This window comes from Talpa occidentalis, unplaced genomic scaffold, assembly GCF_014898055.3.
Source record: "Talpa occidentalis isolate TD23 unplaced genomic scaffold, MPIMG_talOcc4v2.1 talOcc4.12, whole genome shotgun sequence".
NCBI classification, from domain to species: Eukaryota; Metazoa; Chordata; class Mammalia; order Eulipotyphla; family Talpidae; genus Talpa; species Talpa occidentalis.
In genome coordinates, this window is record NW_023601212.1 from 63139794 (window position 1) to 63162886 (window position 23093).

The 23093-nt window shown below is 34.7% G+C and overlaps 2 protein-coding genes across 6 annotated transcripts in view; one reads left to right on the plus strand and one right to left on the minus strand.

Annotated features, from left to right (window-relative positions):
• CCDC181 (coiled-coil domain containing 181) lies at positions 1-22765 on the plus strand. 3 transcript variants are annotated; one of them, XM_037506530.2, is made up of 8 exons: positions 1-228; positions 5077-5215; positions 7932-8882; positions 11337-11483; positions 14537-14691; positions 16216-16377; positions 18882-18923; positions 20615-22765. In XM_037506530.2, the coding sequence occupies exons 2-6, from the start codon at positions 5099-5101 to the stop codon at positions 16373-16375; spliced, it is 1530 nt and encodes a 509-aa protein (XP_037362427.1). In that variant the 5' UTR covers positions 1-228; positions 5077-5098; the 3' UTR covers positions 16376-16377; positions 18882-18923; positions 20615-22765. The 3 variants fall into 3 exon arrangements, with proteins under 3 accessions (XP_037362427.1, XP_054549467.1, XP_054549468.1); XM_054693493.1 differs by lacking the exon at positions 1-228 and adding an exon at positions 3203-3267; XM_054693492.1 differs by lacking the exons at positions 18882-18923; positions 20615-22765 and having other exon boundaries at positions 16216-16686.
• BLZF1 (basic leucine zipper nuclear factor 1) overlaps positions 13562-23093 on the minus strand; it is a 21865-nt gene continuing 12333 nt past the window's right edge. For 2 of the 3 annotated variants that reach the window (XM_037506528.2, XM_037506527.2), the window contains exons 5-7: positions 22449-22577; positions 20607-20826; positions 13563-18966 (exon numbers count right to left, since the gene is read on the minus strand). In XM_037506528.2, coding sequence (XP_037362425.1) covers positions 18781-18966; positions 20607-20826; positions 22449-22577 — 535 coding nt within the window. In that variant the 3' untranslated portion in view covers positions 13563-18780. Of the gene's footprint in view, positions 18967-20606; positions 20827-22448; positions 22578-23093 lie in introns of all 3 variants that reach the window. The other variant, XM_037506529.2, reaches the window with a different exon arrangement.

Below are 23093 nucleotides of genomic sequence, written 5' to 3' on the forward strand. Positions count from 1 at the left end.
TGTTCGTGAACTACTGTCTGCGCCTGCGCAGGTCCACCGTTTTCGCGCAGTACGTGAAGCCCGGATTGAAGACGCCGAAAGACGTGCCGTTGCCATGGCAGCCGGATACCGGCTGCCTAGGGAGCAGGTGGTGGGGTCTCCCTGGTCTTATTGTCAGAGCTTAGAAAGAGGAGGAGAGGAGAGCTACCCCGGCCATCTCTGAGACCCCAGCTGCTGCATCTTTTACAGGCAGGAGGGGCTACAGAGGGAGAGAAGGGAAGGGTGATGTGGAGATATTTAGGGCGGGAGAAAAGGTAGAGGGTAAAGGTCTGGGACAAATGGGTGGAAAAGTGGGTCTAGAAGAAAAGGGAAGAACCCTTTTGTGGGAGCTTTATCTTTCTGAGGTTGGACGCCACGGAGCCTGGCGCTGGCGGGGAATCCCGGCAAAACGCCTTGCTTTGTATGAGGAAAAACCCCTCTGAGGGGTAGCTTAATCTCTAATATTTGTAGTGTTTTCCTTCTCAAAGTATTTTTCTTTGGGAGGAAAAACAGCTCCTGAATTGTTAGGGTCCATGTATCCATGTAGAGGTGAAGGTATGTGTGTAGGCAGTGGTACGTTGGGACGCTGGGTGAAAATGAAAATGATCACCTAATGTAAAATACTTATCGTCCTACTTTTGATAGATTATAAATTAGAAAATTGCTCTTGGAATCAATCTTGGCATTATGCAGCAGAAGAATGGGTCAGATGGTCTCATGATGTTATGGGTTAGCTTTTGCCTAAGTATTTATTTTATATTAAAAAAATTTTTTCTTGGATGTTCTTTCAGTTTTCTTAAAATTTAAGCAAGCGTGTTTTGAAGGCTAGCGATTAGACCAGAGTCAATGAATTAAGTTAAAGTATTTCTGAATGTTCTGAAGCCCGAAAGAAAGTTAACAAATTGAGTCTAAAATTTAGCTTAAACTCACACTGAAAGATCTGCAGTCATATTCACATGGGATTTAGCAGACACTCAGGAGGAAGGAATTAATTTCTGTCTTCTTACTATAGTGCTCTATTATTCATAGGGCAATAATTCTGGTCCAAGACACATACTTTTTTTTTTTTTTTTTTTTTTTTTTACTGATGATAAACATTGGGTCTTAAAATGTGTTAAACTCACACAGGAATAAATGTTAGGTGATTGCGTTTGTATACAATTTTGTTCCAGCATGTTTATTGAGTACCATATGGCTGGTACCCTGGGGAAGGAGATTAAAACAACTGAAGGGGATTGAATATCCTGTGACGCATTTGAAAAAGGCTTAAGGGACTTGGTAACAAAAGTTTACGATTTATGTTACCTGTTTACTTGGGCACCAGTCGTGCATTTTTTTTAAGCTATAAGAAAAGAATGGCACTACAAATTTGATACAATTTCTTTTACTTCTCAGAGTCACTTCGACTCTGACTTTTTCTTTTCAATGACGGCATGATAATATATTTAATAACACCTACCATGTTTAATTTGTAATGATTTTATTATGTTAATTCTATGTTTTAGTTTTAAATTTAAGTTTTCAGATTTGTGAGACTCTGTGAATAATAAAATATGTCCACTAAAGTCTTCAGGGAATCATTAACGGGAAAGCACCAAAGAGTTACATAGAAGTTGTATTCTAAGTTATGTAATGTACACATCTTAATAAATTTCAAAATCCTTGGTCTGTAAAGGGAAACTGATTATTCTAAGGCCTTTGTGGGTGTGACAAATTATATTGATGTATTTTGGATCACAGTGAGTTTTAGTGTATTCTGCATCATTCATTGCATCATTCCTTTTAATTGGTGACTAAGTAAAAACAATAACTTACTTGATTTAGCCTGTTTTGTGCGGGAGGGTGGTAAATAAACTCACATTGAAATATTGATTTGGTTTCTCCAGGACACCTCAATTATTGTTCTTGATCTCTCATGTATAAGTCATTGAGGACTTGTTTTTTAAAGATCTTTTTTGTATTTGCCTTAAAGATTAATATCTAAAAGGAATTATAGTCAACTAACACATTAGAAATAGTTCTAAGCATCCGGATGAGTAATTAGGTTGACTATTAACATTCAGTGTACCTAAAACTGTCTTGTGATGAAAGGACCATTATCAAGAACTATCCAGGAGGAGGATGACATTTAAATGAAACAGACTTCAGAATTTTTTTAAGTCTTGACTATTCAGACACTGATCATTTATTTTAAATTATGATTTATCATGGTACTATGCATTTGCTTTTAAATTTGCTTGCTTTTCAGGAGTTGGCAGTTATTTAATTTATATCTGATAGAAAAGGTTAAAAGAAACTGTGGGTCATATAGCTCAACCTTTTCTCTAAAGCTTTAATTTCCTTTACAGTAGTCATTCTCTAGGCTTATATAAACATTTTCCTTATCAGGGACGCACTATATCCATAGGCTCCTCAGGTCAGTTCAGGACAAGTCTGGAAAAAGAAATCCTGTCTTACATGGTGCTGAAATTTGTCCCTGAGCTTCCAGCCCTTAAGACTAATTTTACTATTTGAAATTTTACAAGTCCACACCTTGTTCACATAACAATCATTTCAATTTTGTCAAGTGGTGGGGACTTTCCTAGTTTTTTTCTTCTTTAGGCTAACGTTCTCAGGGTTTTCAAATATTCCTGAGAATCTGGTTTTAAAGCATGTTACTCTCACAGTCTACCTTCTTCCCTCTCCTCTTTTATTTCCCTTTCTTTTGGTTTGCTCCTCTCTAAACATGTTTCTCTCAATCTGCTTTAAGCTTTAGTGCAGGAAACTGTATACGGTGTTTCATACTATCTATATTTCACACCTAATTTTGGCTTTGGAGGTCATTTACATTTTGGGTGTCCTCACTCATCTTTACTCATTTTGAACCTGCTAAGTCAAAAAAGCCTAGTGACATTTTTTCACAGATAGCATTGAAAAGCATTACCTCTTTGCTTAGATATTATTTATGCAGCTAGTGGAAAGATGTTCTTCTGCATGTATTCACTATCATTTGATGGCAAACAGTGGAAGGAAAAACGTGTAAATTTTGCTTTAGTAAATTGGCACTGGGTTAAGGCATTTTGGTCAAAGATCTGGGGAGATTAAGATGAAGCTAATGGCCGAAGCTAAGTTTTTAGATAATTTATTAATTCACACACAATTATACTTTTTTATATCTTCAAACTGCCTAGGTCTTGGATGTTCTTGACATCTGTATTTCTACTTCCAGGAAGAGTTTGGTGTAAGAGCAAGAAAAGTCATGGGTCCCAGGTAATTGGGACCTTGAAGATCAGATTTCTAGGGCCTCCCCGGTGGCGCAGCGGTTGAGCGCTGGGTTGCGAAGCTGCCCGTGGCCTCGGCGGCGCCGGTTCGATCCCCGGCTGCTCCCCGGCCACCAGCGAGGGTCCCACATGGCGCGCAGACCTCTCCTGCCGCCCGCTGCTCCCCTCAGCAGTGTACTTCGGTCCCTCTGCCTGCTCTGCTTCCCGCTCTGGCTCTGGTGAATTCTCTCACCCTCCCGCGCTTCTGACTGAACCCAGTGCATGTATAAACAAAACAAACAAACAAATAAATAAATAAATAAAAACATGCCTCTATAAAAAAAAAAAAAAATTAAAAAAAAAAAATTAAAAAAAAAAAAAAAAAAGATCAGATTTCTATAGTTCTTTGGAACTGGAACTGAAATTCTATTTACATTTAGAGATCATTGCTCTTTTTGTTATCATTGAAGTCAGTGGTAGAAAGTGTACCTATTATTCCTATGGATTTTTGCCCGTGGCTATTTCCTCATATTTAGAGCTACACAAATAATTTTTCCTTAGTCTTTTTTTTTTGGAAAGATAATATGACATCAAACTGATAGCTACTCACTCCTTCCAGTCCTTTCAGCAGGACTGTTCAGACCACTGAACAAATTCCATACACAGTCATGTTTGTTTGGCATTTTTCATGCTGTTCTCTTTGTCTATAATAACCAATAAACTCTTGCATTCAGTATTCAAAATTCATCTTGGCCTTACCTTGATATTTTCAATTTTAGATGAACTGCTCTTTTATTCTTTCTCCAACTATCATTTATATATACATTTACGCCATCTACCTATATTTTAATATGTATTTTTCATCACATTTTTAATTTATGTGCTTTGTTTATATTTGTCTTCTGTACCAGACTTCAAGCTCCTTAAGGGCATAAGTCTATTTTATAGTAACGTATATAAGAATAGTGTAGAGTCAACAAATGTTTGTCAAAGTTGTAATGAATGTGTATATGTGTATATATGTAAAATGTGACATATACAGACACATCATAGGTAAAGATATAAAAGTTTTTTTTTGTTTGAAAATTTATACACAAAAAGTGTGCAGGCTAGAAATTGACTTCCAATTATGGGTAACTTTAGTTCTCTTAAAAATGACTGAATTAATGTACCATTTTCACATTTATTAACTGTCATCTGAAATTTGTATTTATTATCATTGTCTTCCAGATGGTACTAGTCATCACAGTTTTTTTTTTTTAATGAAAAAATATTTTTATTTAGAGCTGACAGCAATTTGATTTCTTTGGAAACATTTACCATAATTGAGAATCAGTTGTTACTTACATCACAAATTTAATTATGCCATGAAAGTTACTAAAAGGATTGTGAAACTGAGAATTGCAATTGACATAATTATTTTTATTTGAACATGAACATGTATGTATGAACGAGATCAAAAAGCTGAGTCCTTTGTTCTGACCTGAACAATTCTGAAAGAATTGTAATGATCAGCAGGAGCAGGTGATGTGGAAAATCCTTCTCTAAGCCTTAGGTAGTCTCATGTCTATCCTTTTTAATCTCTTGGTAAACTAGGTTTTCAGAAATTGGGAGGAAGCAGGATGGTTGTTAGTTAGGAATGGTACACCTGGTAAGTGGTCATTCTAAGTGTTTCTTTTAGGGGTGCACGTTTATTCTGAATTTTCCATGTTGTCTTATTTTTATGTTTTTTATCTTACCTTCGCTATCAATCACTATACTTCATATAATCCTTCAAGCGGAGGACATAACATATACTTCATCTCTTTTAAATTTATAGCATTCTTCTTTAACAATGAAAAATGGATGAAAATAAAGATATCGATTTAAAAGAAAGTGGAGAATATGAAGATGACTTTGAGAAGGATTTGGAATGGTTAATTAATGAAAAAGAAAAAAGTGATGCCAGCATAATAGAGGTATATGTAAATTACTAACAGCATTCATATTAATCACATTAACAAAATGCTTTGTAATTCTTGAAGTTTCACATATATTATGTCATCTAAAGCTCACAAAATTCCTTTGATATACGCAGAACAAGTATCATTATACCCATCTTAGAGATGAGAAAATTGAGGCATAGGGTTTAAATGTTATATGCTAAGGCATAGGGCTTATTAATCATAACTTGCTAATTAGAGGAATTATGAGAGCTAATTAGAGAATTAGCACTTTTATAAAGACAAAATTAAAATTATAATTTATATAAAATAAATAATATAATTTATTGCATTAACAAATACAGTTAGTTTCTATGTAATACAAACATGGGTAAAATCATAGGGTAATATGTTTAATATAAATGAAGTATAAAGCAAATCCTCAAGAAACTGTCTTTCAGCTGATATTTGAAATCTTAAGAGTGAACTAGCTCTTCATGGGAAAGAATATAGAGAAAAAGTAAAGGGTCAAAGACTGAGACACTGGAATACTTGTAGGAAAAAGCAGATTCATTAAACATGATCACATACTATTTATTAGACATACAGAAAAGAAAGAGAAGAAAATGAACCAGTTCCTAGGTCATGGAAGGTTCGTTTTCTCTTTACGTATACATACATATATACATATATGTAGTGTGTTTGTGCATTTTTTGTATATAATGTATACTTGTGTCTATATATGTGTGTGTATGCATATGTATGCATTTACACATACAATTTTATATATTAATGGTGTCAGTACCTAGAGGAGTAATGAAGAAAGGGACTATGACTGGTATACGAGAAGTTAGCTTTAGAGGGACAGTGATCAGAATAGTTGCAGCACAAGTCAGATTTAAGAGGGTTAAAGAAAAGAGGAAATGAAGGCAACAGAGTTTACACTGCAAACTTCTCTTAATTATATCTTGCTTTCTTGTGCAATGGAGAAGACCAGTGGAATAAATGACATTTGAAAAAGGCAACAATCAAAAGTGAACATTTGTCTAAATGACTTTTATTTATTTTTTTAATTATTTTTAAAAGATTTATTTATTTTTATACAAGAGCTGGGGTACAGGCCAGAGGCGCGAGAGGGTAAGAGGATTCACCAGAGACAGAGTGGGGAGCAGAACAGGCAGACAATCAAAATACACTGCTGAGGGGAGCAGTGGGCGTGACAGGAGAGGTCTGCCACGCCATGTGGATATCTCCCTGGCTGGCCAGGAATTGAACCTGCGCTGCAGAGGCTGCGGAAAGCTTTATAGTGCAGTGCTTAACCTGGTGTGCCACTGCACCATGGGGAGGCTCCCTAAATGACTTTTAAATGAGAGCTTTATGCATCATTAGCCAAAAATCATCAAATGAGTAGAGGCAGTGTGGATATTGGAGTAGACACCCATAGTGGTAGGGAATGATTTCTAAAGCACAGGGAGACAGACAAATGATGATGATTCAGTGTTTTATTTCTTTATTCACTCAACAAATATTAGTGATCAGTTACCATGCATTAGAGGTGGTTCTAGAGATTCAGGATACAGCAGTGGTCCAAAGAAAGTGATCTCATGAATCTTACTCATTCCCATTGATGATTGTAATCACTTATTTTGAGGCTGGTAGAAAAACATGGATGACAGAGCTAGATACAGGGATGAGTATCAGGGGAAGGTTTTATTATAAAAAGTAGCCTCTTTTTTTTTAAACGTAGTGTATTTTAAAAAATAAAAGCTAAAGGAGAATTCAGAAACATATACCGTAGGAATGAATTTGAGAATCAAATAAACCCAAAAAGAACAATTGCAATGCAGAGATCTTACTTATTTGGTAGTATTTTTAACAGACCAGGTTTGCTTCTTGGGCATCTAACAATATTGTACATATTGTTGGAAAGAGGAGGTTGTCAGAAGGATGTGAATAAGAGAATTTTAAGTGGTTGAAGAAGCAGTAAGTAGTAACTCCCATAGAACTATTTCAGGAGGAAGAGAATTATTTGAGAAAGAGAAAGAAATCATTGTTGGAAGTAAAATGTTTGATATATGAGGATGTATGTGTGGATACATGCTGGGTAAGAAGTCCTTAGTTAGAAACAGTTGCGAAGTAGGATTTTGTGATAATCCTGATTTATGATTCATGTGGAATTGAAAAGTAAAGTTCGACCATGTTATATGATGGTGTTTAGCATAGGGTTTTGGAACTGCTGAGAATAGTTGAAGAAGGAAAATCTGATACAAAGATTTTACCTGGAATTTGGATATAGATCCAGCAAAAAATAGCAACAACAGTGAAAAGACTGTAAGAATCTCAAAATGTTAAAGTTTTGATGAAAGACCTGTAATGATCTTGGGGGAAAAGATACTTTTTTGAGAATACAAATATTATAAGCAGAAAACATTTAAAAAATTCTTCTGAAAATGTAAAGAGAGGAACATTTTTAGAGAAGAATTTCAAAATAATATTATTATTTATAATTACCTTTTAATACATTTACATAAAAATTTAAATTATCGGTGTAGCACTTAGTAACATCATTATCACATGTATTTTCCTTGGGGTTGTCATAAATAGAGTTAGAATATTATGGGTAAAATAGGAACAGGAAAGGCGTACATTTTCTCATTCATAATTTACAAATCATTTTAGATTGTCTACATATAAGTGCACAAAGTCTCAATTTTTACTGAAATAGAGAACCTCATATCTTTTTTTTTTTAAGATGGTTTGTGGGAATGAAGAAAATATTAACCACGAATCAAAAGAGAACAAACCAGAAACAGATCATACAGAACAGCTTTCCGATCCTGACAACTCTTTGACAGATGGGGTTTCACCAAGAAAAAATGACTTCATTTCTGTACCCAGTAGTCAACCTTTGGATCCCATATCAGATTCAGACAGTGAATACTCTTTCCAGGAGTCTAAACTGGAAATTCAGAAAGACCAGGAGGAGGATGAGGATGAAGAATTAAGAAGATATGTTATGGAGAAAATTATACAAGCCAACAAACTTCTACAGAGTGAAGAACCGGTGAATGATAAAAGAGAGCGGAAACTTAAGTTCAAGGACAAATTAGTTGATCTGGAAGTTCCTCCACTGGAAGAGACTGATACTTACAAAAATTATTTGGAAAATGAAAGTAATATGTCTGGCAAACTGTCAGAGATATGTATTTCCAATGAATTCAGACAAGAAAATGTGCTCCTATCTCTTACAGATGGAAGTTGTGAAGAAAACAAGGATGGAAAAATACTAGTAGAGAGAGATGGAAAGTTTGAACTTTTGAACCTACAAGACATTGAGAGTCAAGGATCTTTGCATCCCATTGATAATGCTAATATTACAGAAAATGAACCTCAGCAGGTGTCACCCAGACCTTCAAACTCATTTGTCAATGGTGTCAAGAAAGAAGAGCCTGTTGAGAAGATTCATGCTGTCACTCCCTCATCAACAGAAGAGCCACTGGCTCATGACCCTCAGTCACCACCTAATCCCAGGATCCGTTCAGGTTCAGCTACCAATTCAGATCAAAGTAAGGGCAATGGGAAATCTACTCTTAGGACACAGTCTGCTTGTATATCTCCAGTGAAGTCAACATATTGTCTTTCCCCTCGACAGAAAGAACTTCAAAAAAGACTAGAACAAAAGAGAGAAAAACTAAAGAGAGAGGTGAGCATAAGGAGGCTTTATATTGAAAAGGAGTATGTCTTCATGTTTTATAAATACAGTAAATATTAAAATAGTTCTTCATAGTATTGGGTGCATCGGCTTGCTTTTGTTGTTGTTGTTAGATGAAGTAGGTGTCACAAATTTGTATTTAAGTAACAAATATCATGATCACTTTGGTCCTTTCTTGTAAGGATACCAAAGCATAGTAATGACTGACCATTGTTAGAACTCGAGGAGGCCTTAGTGATGACTTCATCTGATCCTTTCATTTTAAAGTGAAGCTCAGAGAAGTTAAGTGACCTCTAAAGTAATCTTAATGAGCTGGGTGATAATCAGATATCTGATGAAAAAATTAAGTCACAAATTTGTAGGGGTTTAGGACACAATACATTAAAAACTTGGGTTATAATTCCTTGACTTATATGTGAGTTATCTGTATGGAACTCTCATTAGCAGAAAAAGGCGAAAAATGAAGTTAGTAAGAACATGTAACTTGGAACACACTCAGACAGGAATTTAAAAGAGTACAAACAAAAGTTTTGCTTACTTGGTCTCTAAAATCTGAGCTTTAGCAATCAGACTCAGGTTTACTTGGTGCGGGTATATAATGGTACTGAAAAGAATCTGTGAATTCTGAACTTCATGACAAAAAATTTTGTTGTAATGACTGAAATAGAGTTTGCTGTATACACACACACTATGTGTGTTGGTGTGCTATATACACACTAAATGTGTTTGTAATATTTCTCTAAAAGTTATGTAAGAGGGTTTTTTTGAAATGTCTTTCCATAATGAACACTCTAATAGTGATACTCTAATGGGCATATCTGGTATGTACTTTCATTTTCATTTTGTTCCTCTCTTCTGGCTGTCACATGTTCTTTGTTGTGGTTACGCTTTCCTCATCTAAGGATCCTCATGGCTAAATTTCCCTTATTTATATACCCTCTCAGTGCATGGTCTTTGAGTGCTAAGGTTTTTTAATGGTTTTTACTTAGTCTCAGGGTAAGGCTTTTCTTTTCTTTTCTTTTTGCACTACAAAATATTTGCTGGGATAGGTTCTGTCTCTCTATTCTAGTTTCATTTTTTCATCATTCTCTTTGGCAACTGGATTATCTGTACATTGGCTGAATATCTATCTTCTGTGTGATATATCTCAATGTTTCTCTGGGAAGATTAGCATCCTATCATACTGCCTGTACTCATATATATATAAGGCGTCCAAAAGGAACTTATAAATATATAATTTAATCTTTAATACATTCACATTTTATATAATGCAAGTATCTCTAGGGCTTAGAAAATAGTATATAGGTATTTTAAAAGATATTTTAGGCTATTAATTGGATAGAAATTTTTCTTTCCTTCCTACATTTTATTTAATCAAAAGGAATTAGAGGGGTTTACTGTACTGTCAAAATGTAAGGACTCTGAATTCTTTGAAGAAATTTGAGTATGGATTAATCATTTAATTGATAAAAATTTAGTAGGTAATAGACTTAAGATCTCATTAATAATTTCATTTTACAAATGAAAATATTGAGTCAATTGGTTTGCTCAATTGACGTGGAATGATTGTTACCTACGTGTTCCAACTTGTAGCTTGGTGCTGTTTCTACTATGGTGTGCTCCTTTGCTCCCAGTAACTATTTTATAGCATCCTTGTAACTGGTTTAATTACCTTGTTTTTTATAATATTTGCTTAATTTTATAACAGTATAATTCAGATAAAAAGTTGATTTTGTTCATATAGTTAACTGTCTAAATATTTTTCTTATAGTAAAATGTTACCTTATGAATATAAACACTAGTTGAAAAATATTTTTAAACATCCCTAATGAAAAAATTCTAACACATATAAGGGTAAACCTATTACTCACATTCAAAAGTCATTAACATTTTGGCATATTTGCTTTATCTACTCCCTTTCTTGGCTGAAACATTTTTTAAGCAAGTCTTAGGCAGCGCATCATCATTCACCTGTACACTTCAATATACGTTTTCTTTCGTAACAACAGCAATTCCCATCATAACTGAAACATTTAACTCTGTAAATGTGTTTAAGACATTTATAGTGCTTGATAGGTATCATATGTGCTTCTAGAGTTTTTATCATTTTTCTCTTTTGGTTAGCTACAATTTGAGGAATTTAATGCCAAATATAAACTAGGGGGTTCAGGAAAGAGCTGATGAAATACTGAACAGCATGTATGTATTGTACATCTGTGTAATTGTAGACTTTGTCTCTACAGTGTCATTTATCTGAACAATGTTTTTTTTTTCTTTTTCCCTAAGCAAATTAGAATCTCTGTTTTTAAAGGAGGTCTAATTTTCAGAAGGAAAGTGTTAGGGACAGGGAATCCTTCAATCTCAAAGTATGTTTCTCTAGTCCCTTACCTTCTTATACACTTTTATTAATCTTTCATTAATGTCTTTTGATATTATTTCCACCAGGAAGAACAACGAAAAATAGAAGAAGAAAAAGAAAAGAAAAAAGAGAATGATATGGTTTTTAAAGCATGGTTGCAGAAGAAAAGAGAACAGGTAGTAGAAATGAGGAGAATTCAGCGAGCAAAGCAAATTGAAGACATGAACAATAGAGTAAGTTAAATATCTCTGTGAAAAATAATTTCATTCAGTTATGAAAGCTGAATTTTTTTATATAAGGGAGTCAATATATCAGACAAAGAACCCTACAAAAAAAATAGAAAATGGAGTCCAGGAACTATCCTTGCAAAAGATACCACATACAGATGATTTTGATTACATTCTAAGAAGCCATATAAATAGAAAATAATTCCTGTTTTATTCAAACTTTTATAGCACAGAAAATGGTAAACTACAAATACATTTTTTCAAAGTTGTATAACTTTGATATTCAATTAGGTCAAAGTTAGTATACACAAATACAAAGACACACAAAGACAAAAACACAGACTTGCCTCAGTTGAGAACAGACATAGAGAAATGTTATACAAAAAGTAACAAAGACACCCAATTTGAAACATACAGACAACCCAAGGGAGTGAAAAATGGTCATATCCCTACTGTTTAAGAAATATATAGGGGGCCTCCCCAGTGGCGCAGTGGTTGAGCTCCGGGTTTCGAAGCTGCCCGCAGCCTCTGCAGCACCGGTTCAATCCCCGGCTGCTCCCTGGCCACCGGAGGAGGGTCCCACATGGCGCACAGACCTCTCCTGCTGCCTGCTGCTCCCCTCAGCAGTGTGCTTCGGTCCCTCTGCCTGCTCTGCTCCCGGCTCTGGCTCTGGTCCCTCCTGCACTTCTGAATGTACCCAGTGCTTGTATAAATAAATAAATAAATTAAAAAAAAAAAAAAAAGAAATATATAGGGCCTCCCCTGGTGGTGCAGAAGTTGAGTGCGAAGCTGCCTGCAGCCTCTGCAGTGCCAGTTGGATTCCAGCCATCGGTCCCACATGGTGCGCAGACCTGTCCTGCTGAGCCTGCTGCTCCATTTTGTCAGTCTGCCTGTTCGGTTCCCCTGCTCTGGTGCTGGTGAATTCTCTCACCCTCCCGCATTTCTTACTGTACCCAGTGCTTGTATAAATAAATAAATAAATAAATAAATCTTTTAAAAAAAAAACATATATAAAGTGAAAATTGAAAATGCAATCCTAAGTTTTCTAGTCTAAAATTTCAGTAAACGCCACTTTTAACAGTGTTGTACAAATCCTTCTAGGTCTTATTTATATTTACAGTCCCAAAATTTGTTATGTACATTATTTTTTCTCTTCATCATGGAATGTTTCTAGGTCATTCTATTGAGCTCTCTTTTCTAATAGCAGCATGATTTTCTTTTCAGAGATAACTTTAATGTATTAAAAAATTCCTCATTTGGGCCTCCCCTGGTGGCGCAGCGGTTGAGTGCTGGGATGCGAGGCTGCCCGCAGCCTCTGCAGAGCCGGTTCGTTCCCTGGCCGCCGGCGAGGATCCCACCAAAAAAAAAAAATCCTCATTTGTGGGTATTATGTTGGTTCTATTACTGTTCTATTATTTAGCAGTACTGTAGTGAACATGTTTATTTTGTAGAATATGATGTTCCGTAGAAGAGTTTCTTAGCAGTGGACTTTATGACTTACTGGATGTCCAGAATGAAATTTTTGATTAAATAGTAAAATAGCTTCCCAATAGGTTATGTCAATTTATAATCCCCCCAACAGTGAATGCTTACCACACCCTAACTAATATTATGTATGGGTTATCTTCTTGATTTTTCAAATTAATATGAATAGTATATATGAGTGTAAATGAACATGTGTGCAGTCTGTGAATTATCTGTTTATACTTTTTTCTGTTTTATTTTTCTTAATGCATTTTATATTAGAGATTTTGATCCTTGTCTGTTGTTACTTGTTGTAAATGTTTTCCTAAACTGGCAATATGTTACTTTTTACATTGCTTATTATGTTACTTATAGAAATTTTTAGTTTTTAAAATCTTGGGATAGGTAGTGCCTTTGCTGGCAAGACACAAAACACATAAACTAAAGGGGAAAATGTTGAGAAATTTGACTGCAACTGTATTGTAAAATAGTAATAGACTATATTCAAGTAGGGTTTATTTAAAAAGGGACTTATGAATCAATAAGACCTATTCATGAAGTTCATGATCACGTCAATAGCAGATAATGAGAGAACACAGTTATCTTGAAAAATACAGAAAAGGTATTTGTTAATATTTACTATAATTTATTTTCAAAATTCCTAATATATGAGTTACAGTACAGATATTATCTTAGAAAATACTATAGGCAGACCTATTAAAGTTAGAAACAGGTAAGACTTCCCTCTATATTAAATAACTTAAATCTGGGAATTCTATCCAGTTTATGAAGAGAAAAAGATCTAAGTATTAAACAACTTTTTCCTTTATAAATAATCTCCTTGCATTTCAGCAATAACCTCACAGAAAAATACAAAAGGAGAAGGGATATAGGAATATATAAAATACCTTAGGAATATATAAAATACATTAGGAATGTATAAAACTTTTAGAGAGAATGGAGTACGGCTTTGCAAGGAACCAAAAAAAGATGACTTTGGTAAATGTAAAATATAATAGTCCTGGATGGGTGAGCTATATATGAATTATTTGGTAGGTCAAAACAAATGTAATATTCCTGCATGGGTGTACTAAATATTATAAAGATATGGGTTTCTCCAAATTATATTTGGTGTAATTTCCATTAAAAACTGATTAAGGTTTTTAAAATTTTAAACTGTACTCCATGATGCTCCTTCAGTAATTGCTACCAAGACTTCGACTTCACTCATACTATCTATCCCCAACTTTTCTTCAACTGTTTTGTTTGTGCAGTTGTGCAAAACTGTTTTGTCAGAACACTCCACTTTGAAGTTTGCAGATCACTGCATGTGGACCTCCTTCACTTGCTACTTTAGTAAGAATTTTGAAAGAAGTCAGGTAGTTGTGAGTTCAATGTTGAATTTTCTATCAAGAGTAATCAATGTTGCTGAGTCAAAGGTGATGTGTTTGAGTTGGATACTCGAAGTGCAGATGAGGTTGGCATTATGAAACCTTGATAAGTCAGCCATGTATTCTCCTAGGATCATAAATGTGGGGTCTAAAAATAGTAGGTTTGACTTACTTAAATTAAGCAAAATTTGTTCTTGCAATCAGCAGGAGAACAGAGATCCACAACTAGCTTTTCGATTATGGCTTAAAAAGAAACATGAAGAACACTTAAAAGAAAGAAAGACAGAGGAGCTACGAAAGCAAGAGGAATGCTTATTTTTCCTTAAAGAAACAGAGGGCCGTGAAAGAGCCTTTAAGCAGTAAGTCAAAGGCAGGGCATTTCCCTTCCTTCCTCAGGGTCATTGTGGAAAGTTATATAGTCAATAAAACTTAAAAGAAAATAACCCAAAATATTTTCTCTCACATTACATACCTATTTAAATACCTATGTATTTCAAATACATAGTATTTTGCATAGTATCTGTACTATACTGTCTTCAAGATGTTTTTCAACCCTAAACTTGTTTCCCATGAAATCAGCATGATAATCCTCTAGTCTACCATATATTTATTTGTTAGTTGATTTGTTCATTTCTTAGAGAAATGGGTCAAAGTTTGATTACAATTTTTCCTCAGAGTCCTCAAAAAACTGAATAAAGTGTTGCATTTACCAAGAAATATTTTTTCTATAAAGGCTGTGGAAGATCTGTATAGACTAAGTAAAAATATTTGGACACATTTTGTCCTACTTAAGTAAAATTTAACTCAAACTCGATCTCTTTTCAGTTACCTGGGTAAGACTCTGTATTACACTTCACTAATTCTTAGGCAGCGTACCTGACTTCATAATTTTGTCAGCAAGGCTTGGGAGAGCGAGGGAGTGAATATTGAGTCCAGCTGTTGGAAGTTCATTGTCTTTTTTGCTGTTTTTTTTTCCCTTTGAATCTTTATTCCTTTCTTTCTTTTTAAAATAACCCTTTTATAATAACATAAGCAGTAAAGGTACAATGTGGAAACTGAGAGGCGAAGTCTTATTTATTACCTAGAAATCACTACTGTTATTACCTTAGTGCATGTATTCTGGATGTTTCTCTGTACATTTATTTACAATTTTAAAGTGTAAATTGAGATAATAGTGCTTATATTGTTCTGTAATCTGCTTATTTTCATAGTGATCCCATCTAATATCTACCCCATAAGCATTTTTGCCCTGGTATGACTATAATTTGTTCAAACTGGCATCCAATGCTGGACCACACAACATTGGGTTTCTTGTCTTTCTTAGTGTAATACAATTTAATTATTTATGATAAGAATTATATAGACATATACCACATACATATGTATATACCTGATGTGCATGTATAGTAGTTTTTTGAGCAAGCAAAAAGCAAACTTTATAGACTTAAATTTGTTAGAATATGGACTCTTCACCTTATGTTCTTTATTTTTCCATCTTAACTATTTTATGTACTGAAAAGCAAGAGCTCTATAATGACCAAGAAGAGCAAGGCAACATTTCTGTATGCTACTGCCCTTAACCTGGTGAAGTGTAATGTTTTAAGTATAGTTGCAAAAAACAAGTTATTTAAAATCTTATCAAATAAAATTGCTTAGAAAGCCATTTTTTCCCAAAAAGGATAGTAGCTATGTCTCATGTAAAATATTATGTTGGCAATTTCATTATAAGACAAAATTTGAAAAGTGGATTCTTTCTTGTGTGAACCTAGTATATAAACTTGAAATTTTTCATTTAATACTTCACTAATTTGTGTTAACCTCAATATTTCAATGAAGAGGCATGAAGACTATTCAGGTTGATCAGATAATATTTCTTTCTACAGATGGCTAAGAAGGAAACGGATAGAAAAGCTAGCAGAGCAACAAGCAGCCAAAGAAAGGACCAGACAGCTCCAACTTGAAGCAAAGCGTGCTAAACAGTTTCAGAACCACCTATATATGTCAGAAGCCAAATCTTTCCGTTTTACTGATCCTTACAACTGAAGGTATCTATTAAATACTTCATTTGGAAGCTGCTATCTTCAAAATTTTTGATATTATTTCTTATGGCCCATGTACTTTTGTCATATTCTAAATTAGGGAAGTAGTATTTATACCTTGGTCATGTTGGAAGGGAATTTTATCTTTAATACTAGAACAAAATAAATTTCTTCTCTTGAAGTTTTATTATGTGTTATACCATCTCTTAGTATATGCAACAGATTGAATAAACTACAGTCCTTTACTTTTAAATTTTAAATTATTTTAGCACTCCTAGCTGGAAAGAACACAAAAAGGGACAAATTTTTATTCTTAGGACATACTGTCACTTAAAAAAATTGCAATAGGATATAAGCAGGATTGACCTCTTAAAACAAGCCTGATTCAAGGCCCTAGACTTGGCCCTAGACTTGCCCTCGCTGTGGCAAGCTAGGCAATAGGGCAGGTCTACTCCCATGTTTGTTTGTTTTTTTTTTTTAAAGATAAACTTATATGTAATTCCATCTTAGATATTAGAAAACTAACCCTTATTGAGAGTTTATAATGTGCCTGGTATTGTTAAAGATTCTTTGCATAATTTGATATAATCCTTATAACTCAAATTAGTCTTATTTTGCAGATGAGAAAACTATAGAGGTGAGCAGGTCACTCTGATCTATATGGTTGCAAAATCCTTTCTCTTAGTTAGAAACCTTGCATACATTGGTACATATGCAAAATATTTGAATCAATATAGGAATCAATAGAGGAATAGCACCCTTCACATGTTTAAGAGCTTTTAAGGAGTGGAGGAGAAAGCTAAACATAAATGATTAGTAACAGCATTTTAGTAATGTCTTCTAATCCACAAACACAGATCACTTCTTCATCTAATGCAGCAATATTCTGGAATTTCAGTGTACCAGTCTTTCACCTTTTCATAAATATTCTTTTTGCATTTTAATGCAACAGGAATTGTTCTCTTCATCTCTTTTTTGGGTTGTCTATTCAAACCACAAAGATGAATTATTTTTGTGTGTTGATGTTGTATCCTGCCACTTTGCTGAAATTGTAAGTGCAAATAGTTTTTTTTTTGTTCTTTGAATTTGATTATTTCATATAAGAAGAATCATACATTATTTGTCCCTTTACGTCTTTTTTCACTGATTGCAATGTTTTAAAGGCTCACTTATGCTACAGCTTATCTTGGATTTTCATTCCTTTTTAAGAATTAATATTCTTTTGGATGTATATACGACGTTTTATTTATCCATTTATCAAAGGACACCAGAGGTACTTTCACCTTTCGGCTATTATGAATAACACTGCTGTGAACTTTGGTATACAAATACTATTTGAATTTCTGCTTTCACTTCTTTTGGATATCAACCTAGAAGTGAAATTGTTCAGTTATCTGATAATTTTATGTTTAACTTTTTGCAACTGCCACAGTATCGTCAATAATAGCTATAACCATTTTACATTCTCACTGGCAATGCAACGGATTCCATTTTCTCCACATTCTTATTAACATTTGTTATTTTGCTTGTTTTGATAGCAGCTGTCCTGATGGGTGTGCAGTGATAATGATTTGCATTTCCCTAATTGTGATGTGTAATTATCTTTGATGTGCTTATTGGCCATTGTATGTCTTTTTCTCCTGTTATGTGTCAGGTTGTATCAATTCAAAATATGGAAACCCCTGCACAAAACCAACATGAAAACATGTTTTGCCAAAGCACTTGTCAATGCAGCTGTAAAGTATTTTTATTTTTCTAACATGAAGCATTTTTTTTAAAATAGTTCCTTCACCCATAATATTTCCATAAGCCTCATTTATAGCCCAGAAATTACCAAAAAGGGAAATAACATTCTCCCCAGTCCTCTGGTTATTTTTAGACTCGGGATCAGAAAACTTTTTCTGTAAAGGACCATCCCTATTTGCAAACTATACAAACCCTGTGGGATCTTCTCAACTCTGTTACTGTGCAAAAAACCCAGACAGTAAATGAATGGGTGTGGATACATATGAACCATGGCCATAGTTTTCCAATCCTTGCTTTAGATTATCTGCTTATATAAAATAGTAAGATACATAATAACTTAGAGGAAGCCTAAAGGAAAAGTTAGGAGAGGTTATAAAATCTTTCTTTTTGAATCCTGTAGGAAAAACATCATGTGATGCTTGGAAAGTATTTCCTACTTTAAATGTATCTAGACAGTTTCATACTTTTCTTATCCTGAAATCTTTACTAAGAAAGGGTAATCTGGAGTCCAGTACATGACATATCTTTGGAGATATGTATTATTTAAATAGAAAATGAAATAGAAAATGATCTGACTAGCAATATAAGAACCCCAGCTCCCAAATCATAGTGACTCTTGTATGATTAGCAAATGCCTACAGCATACCTCCAATATAATGAATGTTAAAGGACAATAAGTTCTCCCTGGCAGTGATTACAGCAATTGAAAGTTATATTTTCATAGCTAGTATAAGGATGAAATCGTCCAATCTTTTTCTTTGCAGCAAGTAAGGTGGCTGGCGAAGACTCAGAAAATGGATTATCAGGTGAGCTTTCTGTACATGTAATTGGGTCCAAAATTCGTAAAACCTAAAGAAAATAAGAAGTAACCATCAGACGTATACAGTAGGTACTGTAAAATGCTTGCATTATACTTGTAAAGTTCCATTTCACAAATATGTTACTACCATGAAAAAGTAACATCTGGGGCCTCCCCAGTGGCACAGCAGGTTGAACGCTGTGCTGTGGAGCTGTCTGCAGCCTCTGGAGCGCCGGTTCCATTCCTGGGCAGCCAGGGAGAAACTCACATGGCGTGGCAGACCTCTCCTGTCTCGCCCACTGCTCCCCTCAGCAGTGTCTTCAGTCTGTATGCCTGTTCTGTTTCCCGCTCTGTCTCTAGTGAATCCTCTCACCCTCCCGCACATCTGGCCTGTACCCCAGTTCTTGTATAAATAAATAAATCTTTAAAAAAAAAAAAAACAACATCTTAATGGTGAATTTGATTAGAAAACTTATCCTTTTTCTCGAAAGGCTCTAAATTTAACAATTATGTTTAGTAATTAGGTTAATGTTCTCTTATGAAAATGAAAAAGCATATAAACATAGATAGGTTATAACAATTCTACCTTAAGCGATGTCAATTTTTATCCTTAGCCAAAAAGTACCCACTACTTTTCCCTTCAATCTTTCTTTCAACTGCTTGGAATCAGATTACTGCTTTTATTCTTCTATTGAGATGTTATTTCAAAGTTTTTGATAATTTACTTGTAGAATCAATGGCTTTTCGTTTCTTTTTCTAATTTATATCCCTATTTCATGTGAACAACCATGTTCTTGTTTCTTGGATTTCATGGACAAAATGCTCTCCAATTTATTGTACTCTGACAATTCTGAGATCCACAACAGGAAGAACTCTTGTGAACCCTGAATTCACCCATGACTGGTAGTACAGGTCTACCCTAACTGATTCTGCAATATTTGGCACTTTCCTATCATATGTGGGAACAGACAAATAACATCTTCAATCAGAAGTAACCAATTCTGACTCTTGATTATAAATGAAAAAAATTTTTTTTTAAATGTGTATTTTTTTTTTATAGAGGCATGTTTTATTTATTTATTTATTTATTTATTTGTTTGTTCGTTTGTTTTGTTTATACATGCACTGGGTACAGTCAGAAGCACGGGAGGGTGAGAGAATTCACCAGAGCCAGAGCGGGAAGCAGAGCAGGCAGAAGGACCGAAGTACACTGCTGAGGGGAGCAGCGGGCGGCAGGAGAGGTCTGCGCGCCATGTGGGACCCTCCTCTGGTGGCCGGGGAGCAGCCAGGGTTCGAACCGGTGCCGCAGAGGCCACGGGCAGCTTCGCAACCCAGCGCTCAACCGCTGTGCCACCGGGGAGGCCCTATAAATGAAAAATTCTATACAGTGGCTTTTCATATCAAAATGAATTCCAGAAAATGATTATCAATGATTCACAGTAGCTAAAAAAATAGACCTTCTTTAAAGACAATTACAGCTTTTTTCTGGAGTAGAGTAATAATGTTCAGGAAGAGTAAAGTTCCGAGGAGGAAATACTTTTCTCTAAGATTACAAGCTCATGAGCATGAGAATCAGGTTCAATCTCATGTTTCCTAACACCCAGTGCAAACATTTCCCATTATAATCTGCTGCCTTTCAGTAAAAGGATAGTTTAGAAGTTCCACATTATCGCTAATGACAAATATTTACCTTTTCAGCCATTTTTTCTGCTGGGGTGCTGCAGAATTCAACTGCTGATGGAATCTTTTTTTGACCATTCATGCCAACATTTCCCAGAAGATGAGAATTTATTGCTTTTGCCAACTTGTGGTTTGTTAATGCGAGTTCTGCTGTGCTGTGAGGTTGTGTATTAGGGTAGTAAGTTTGCTCTCTTCCCCACTGCAAGGAGACTAAGAGCTCCTCCAATAATCTACACAGAACACATTAATACTGAACATTAATAACAGGATAAATTATAATGAGGAACATTTTTGAAATCATACAGTACTTTCTCCCATATCCTTCAGAGTTTAATAAATTAGAAGCTTTGTATAAAGTAAGTTAGACTATAGAAAGCACTTATCAAATTTTTACACTACTACCTGGAAATCACTCAACAAATAGGTACTTTTTTTTAGTTTTCATTTTAGGGTAGCTACAGTATGCTCATATACTCATATAGAACCCACTGATTGAATCTGTGTATCTACTAAGATACTCATGAATGGTATTTTTTAATTTGGTGTTACATTAACTGATTTTTTTGAATGATAAACCAACCCACTAATCTTGGTTTAGAACCTATTGGTCTATGATGTGTAAACCTTTATATATTGTTAGACTTGATTCACTAAAATTCTATTAAGGATCTTTAACATCTATGTTCATGAGAGACATCAGACATTAGGTTTGGTATCAAGAAAACGCTGGTGTCAGAAATGAGTTAGAAATTGTTCCCTTTTCTTCTCTTTCCTCAAAGAGCTTGTGTAAGTTTGGTTCTGTTTCTTCCTGAGATGTTTGCCAGTATTCACTAGTGAATCCATCTATTGATAGGTAAAGTTTGCATTACTGGAAGGTTTTTAACTACTAATTCAATTGCTTTAACAGGTTAGGGCTATTCAGGTTATCTGTTCTTGTGTTATCAGGTTTGTGTCTTTTAAGAATTTTGACCAATTCATTTATCACTTAGGTTGTTAAATATATTGGCATAGAGAGAGTAGTTCATTATATCCTCTTATTTTCTTTATTATGTCAATGGAATCTGTACTGTCCACCCTCCTCATTCTTGATACTGGTAATGTGTATCTGTTTTCTTTTGATGATACTGCCTAGTGGTTTCTTGAATTCATCTTTTCAAAGAAACAGCACTTGGCTTTCCATCATTCATTTCTGCTCTCATCTTGACTATTTTCCTCCTTCTGCTTAATTTGTTTTATGTGTTTTTTAAGGAAGATTACTGGTGAGAACTTCCTTCCTTTTTAAGCTAAGTACTTAAATCTATAAATTTCCCCCTAAACACTGCTTTAGTTGCCTCCCACAAAATCTGCTATTTGGACATATTGTTTTCATTCTTCTAATTTCCCTGTTGACCCTTACTGACTTGATTTATAATAAATCAGTTATAAAAAGCAGTTTCAAGAAGGACCATTAATTTTGATAGTTCATAGAGCATATGGCCATGAGCATAGGCTGTGATATCATAGAAAGAGTCCTCCACATAAAGAGCTCCTTACAAAGGAAAGCCTAGGTACACTTTTTGGCTCTACCAAAAATCATACAAAACTGCATAATTTATATTTCTTCTAATGTAGCTATAAATATTCTCTAATATAGATTTCTTCTAATGTAGCTATAACTATTCTCTCCCCAATTAAGAATGTAAGAAGCATGTCTTATTTTTTTATATTCTTCCTCTCTCCCCTGGGCATCTATTTTAAAACGTTATACAAAGCATATGCTCAGCAAGTTAATAATGTAGAAACCCCAAATAACTATCACAATAATAACAACTGCAGGAGAAAGAAGAGTTCAGAATGTAAACAATTGTCCTACTTCTGGGTAGCTATCATTTCCTGACGAAACTGCTCCCGCTCACTCAGGAGGTCTTGTATAGCACTCTGTGCATCACGGTTCTGGCGCTGTAAAGCTGTTCTGGAGTTGGCTAACTCATCTGCCATAACTCTGGAAAAGAGTAAAGACTTGCATAAATTCTCTGGCAATAAGACAAGTTGATATAATACCTCCGTGACTGTCATTTTTAAAACTTTCAAATAAGATCTAACATAGTCAAGTACTTATTTTTTACTTCTTTACTAAAACATTTAAAATGTCTGTAAGCTTAGAACTGGCTAAAGGGGCTCAATTAAAATATTTTTACAAAATGACAGAGGAAATGTTTAATTTTCCTACATAGTGACTTTTGGAATGTACTTCAACCTTACTTTAGGTTGATCAAATTTTGAAAAAATAGTATTTTTTAAAAAGATTTATTTTATTTATGATTACAAAAACTGGGGTATAGGCCAGAGGTGTGCGAGGTGAGACGATCTACCAGAGACAGAGCAGGGAACAGAACAGACAGATAGACCTAAGTACACTGCTGAGGGGAGCAGCGGGCAAGCAGGAGCGGTCTGTCGCGCCATGTGGGTAGCTCTCTGGCCAGGGATCAAACTCACGCTGCAGAGGCTGCAGACAGCT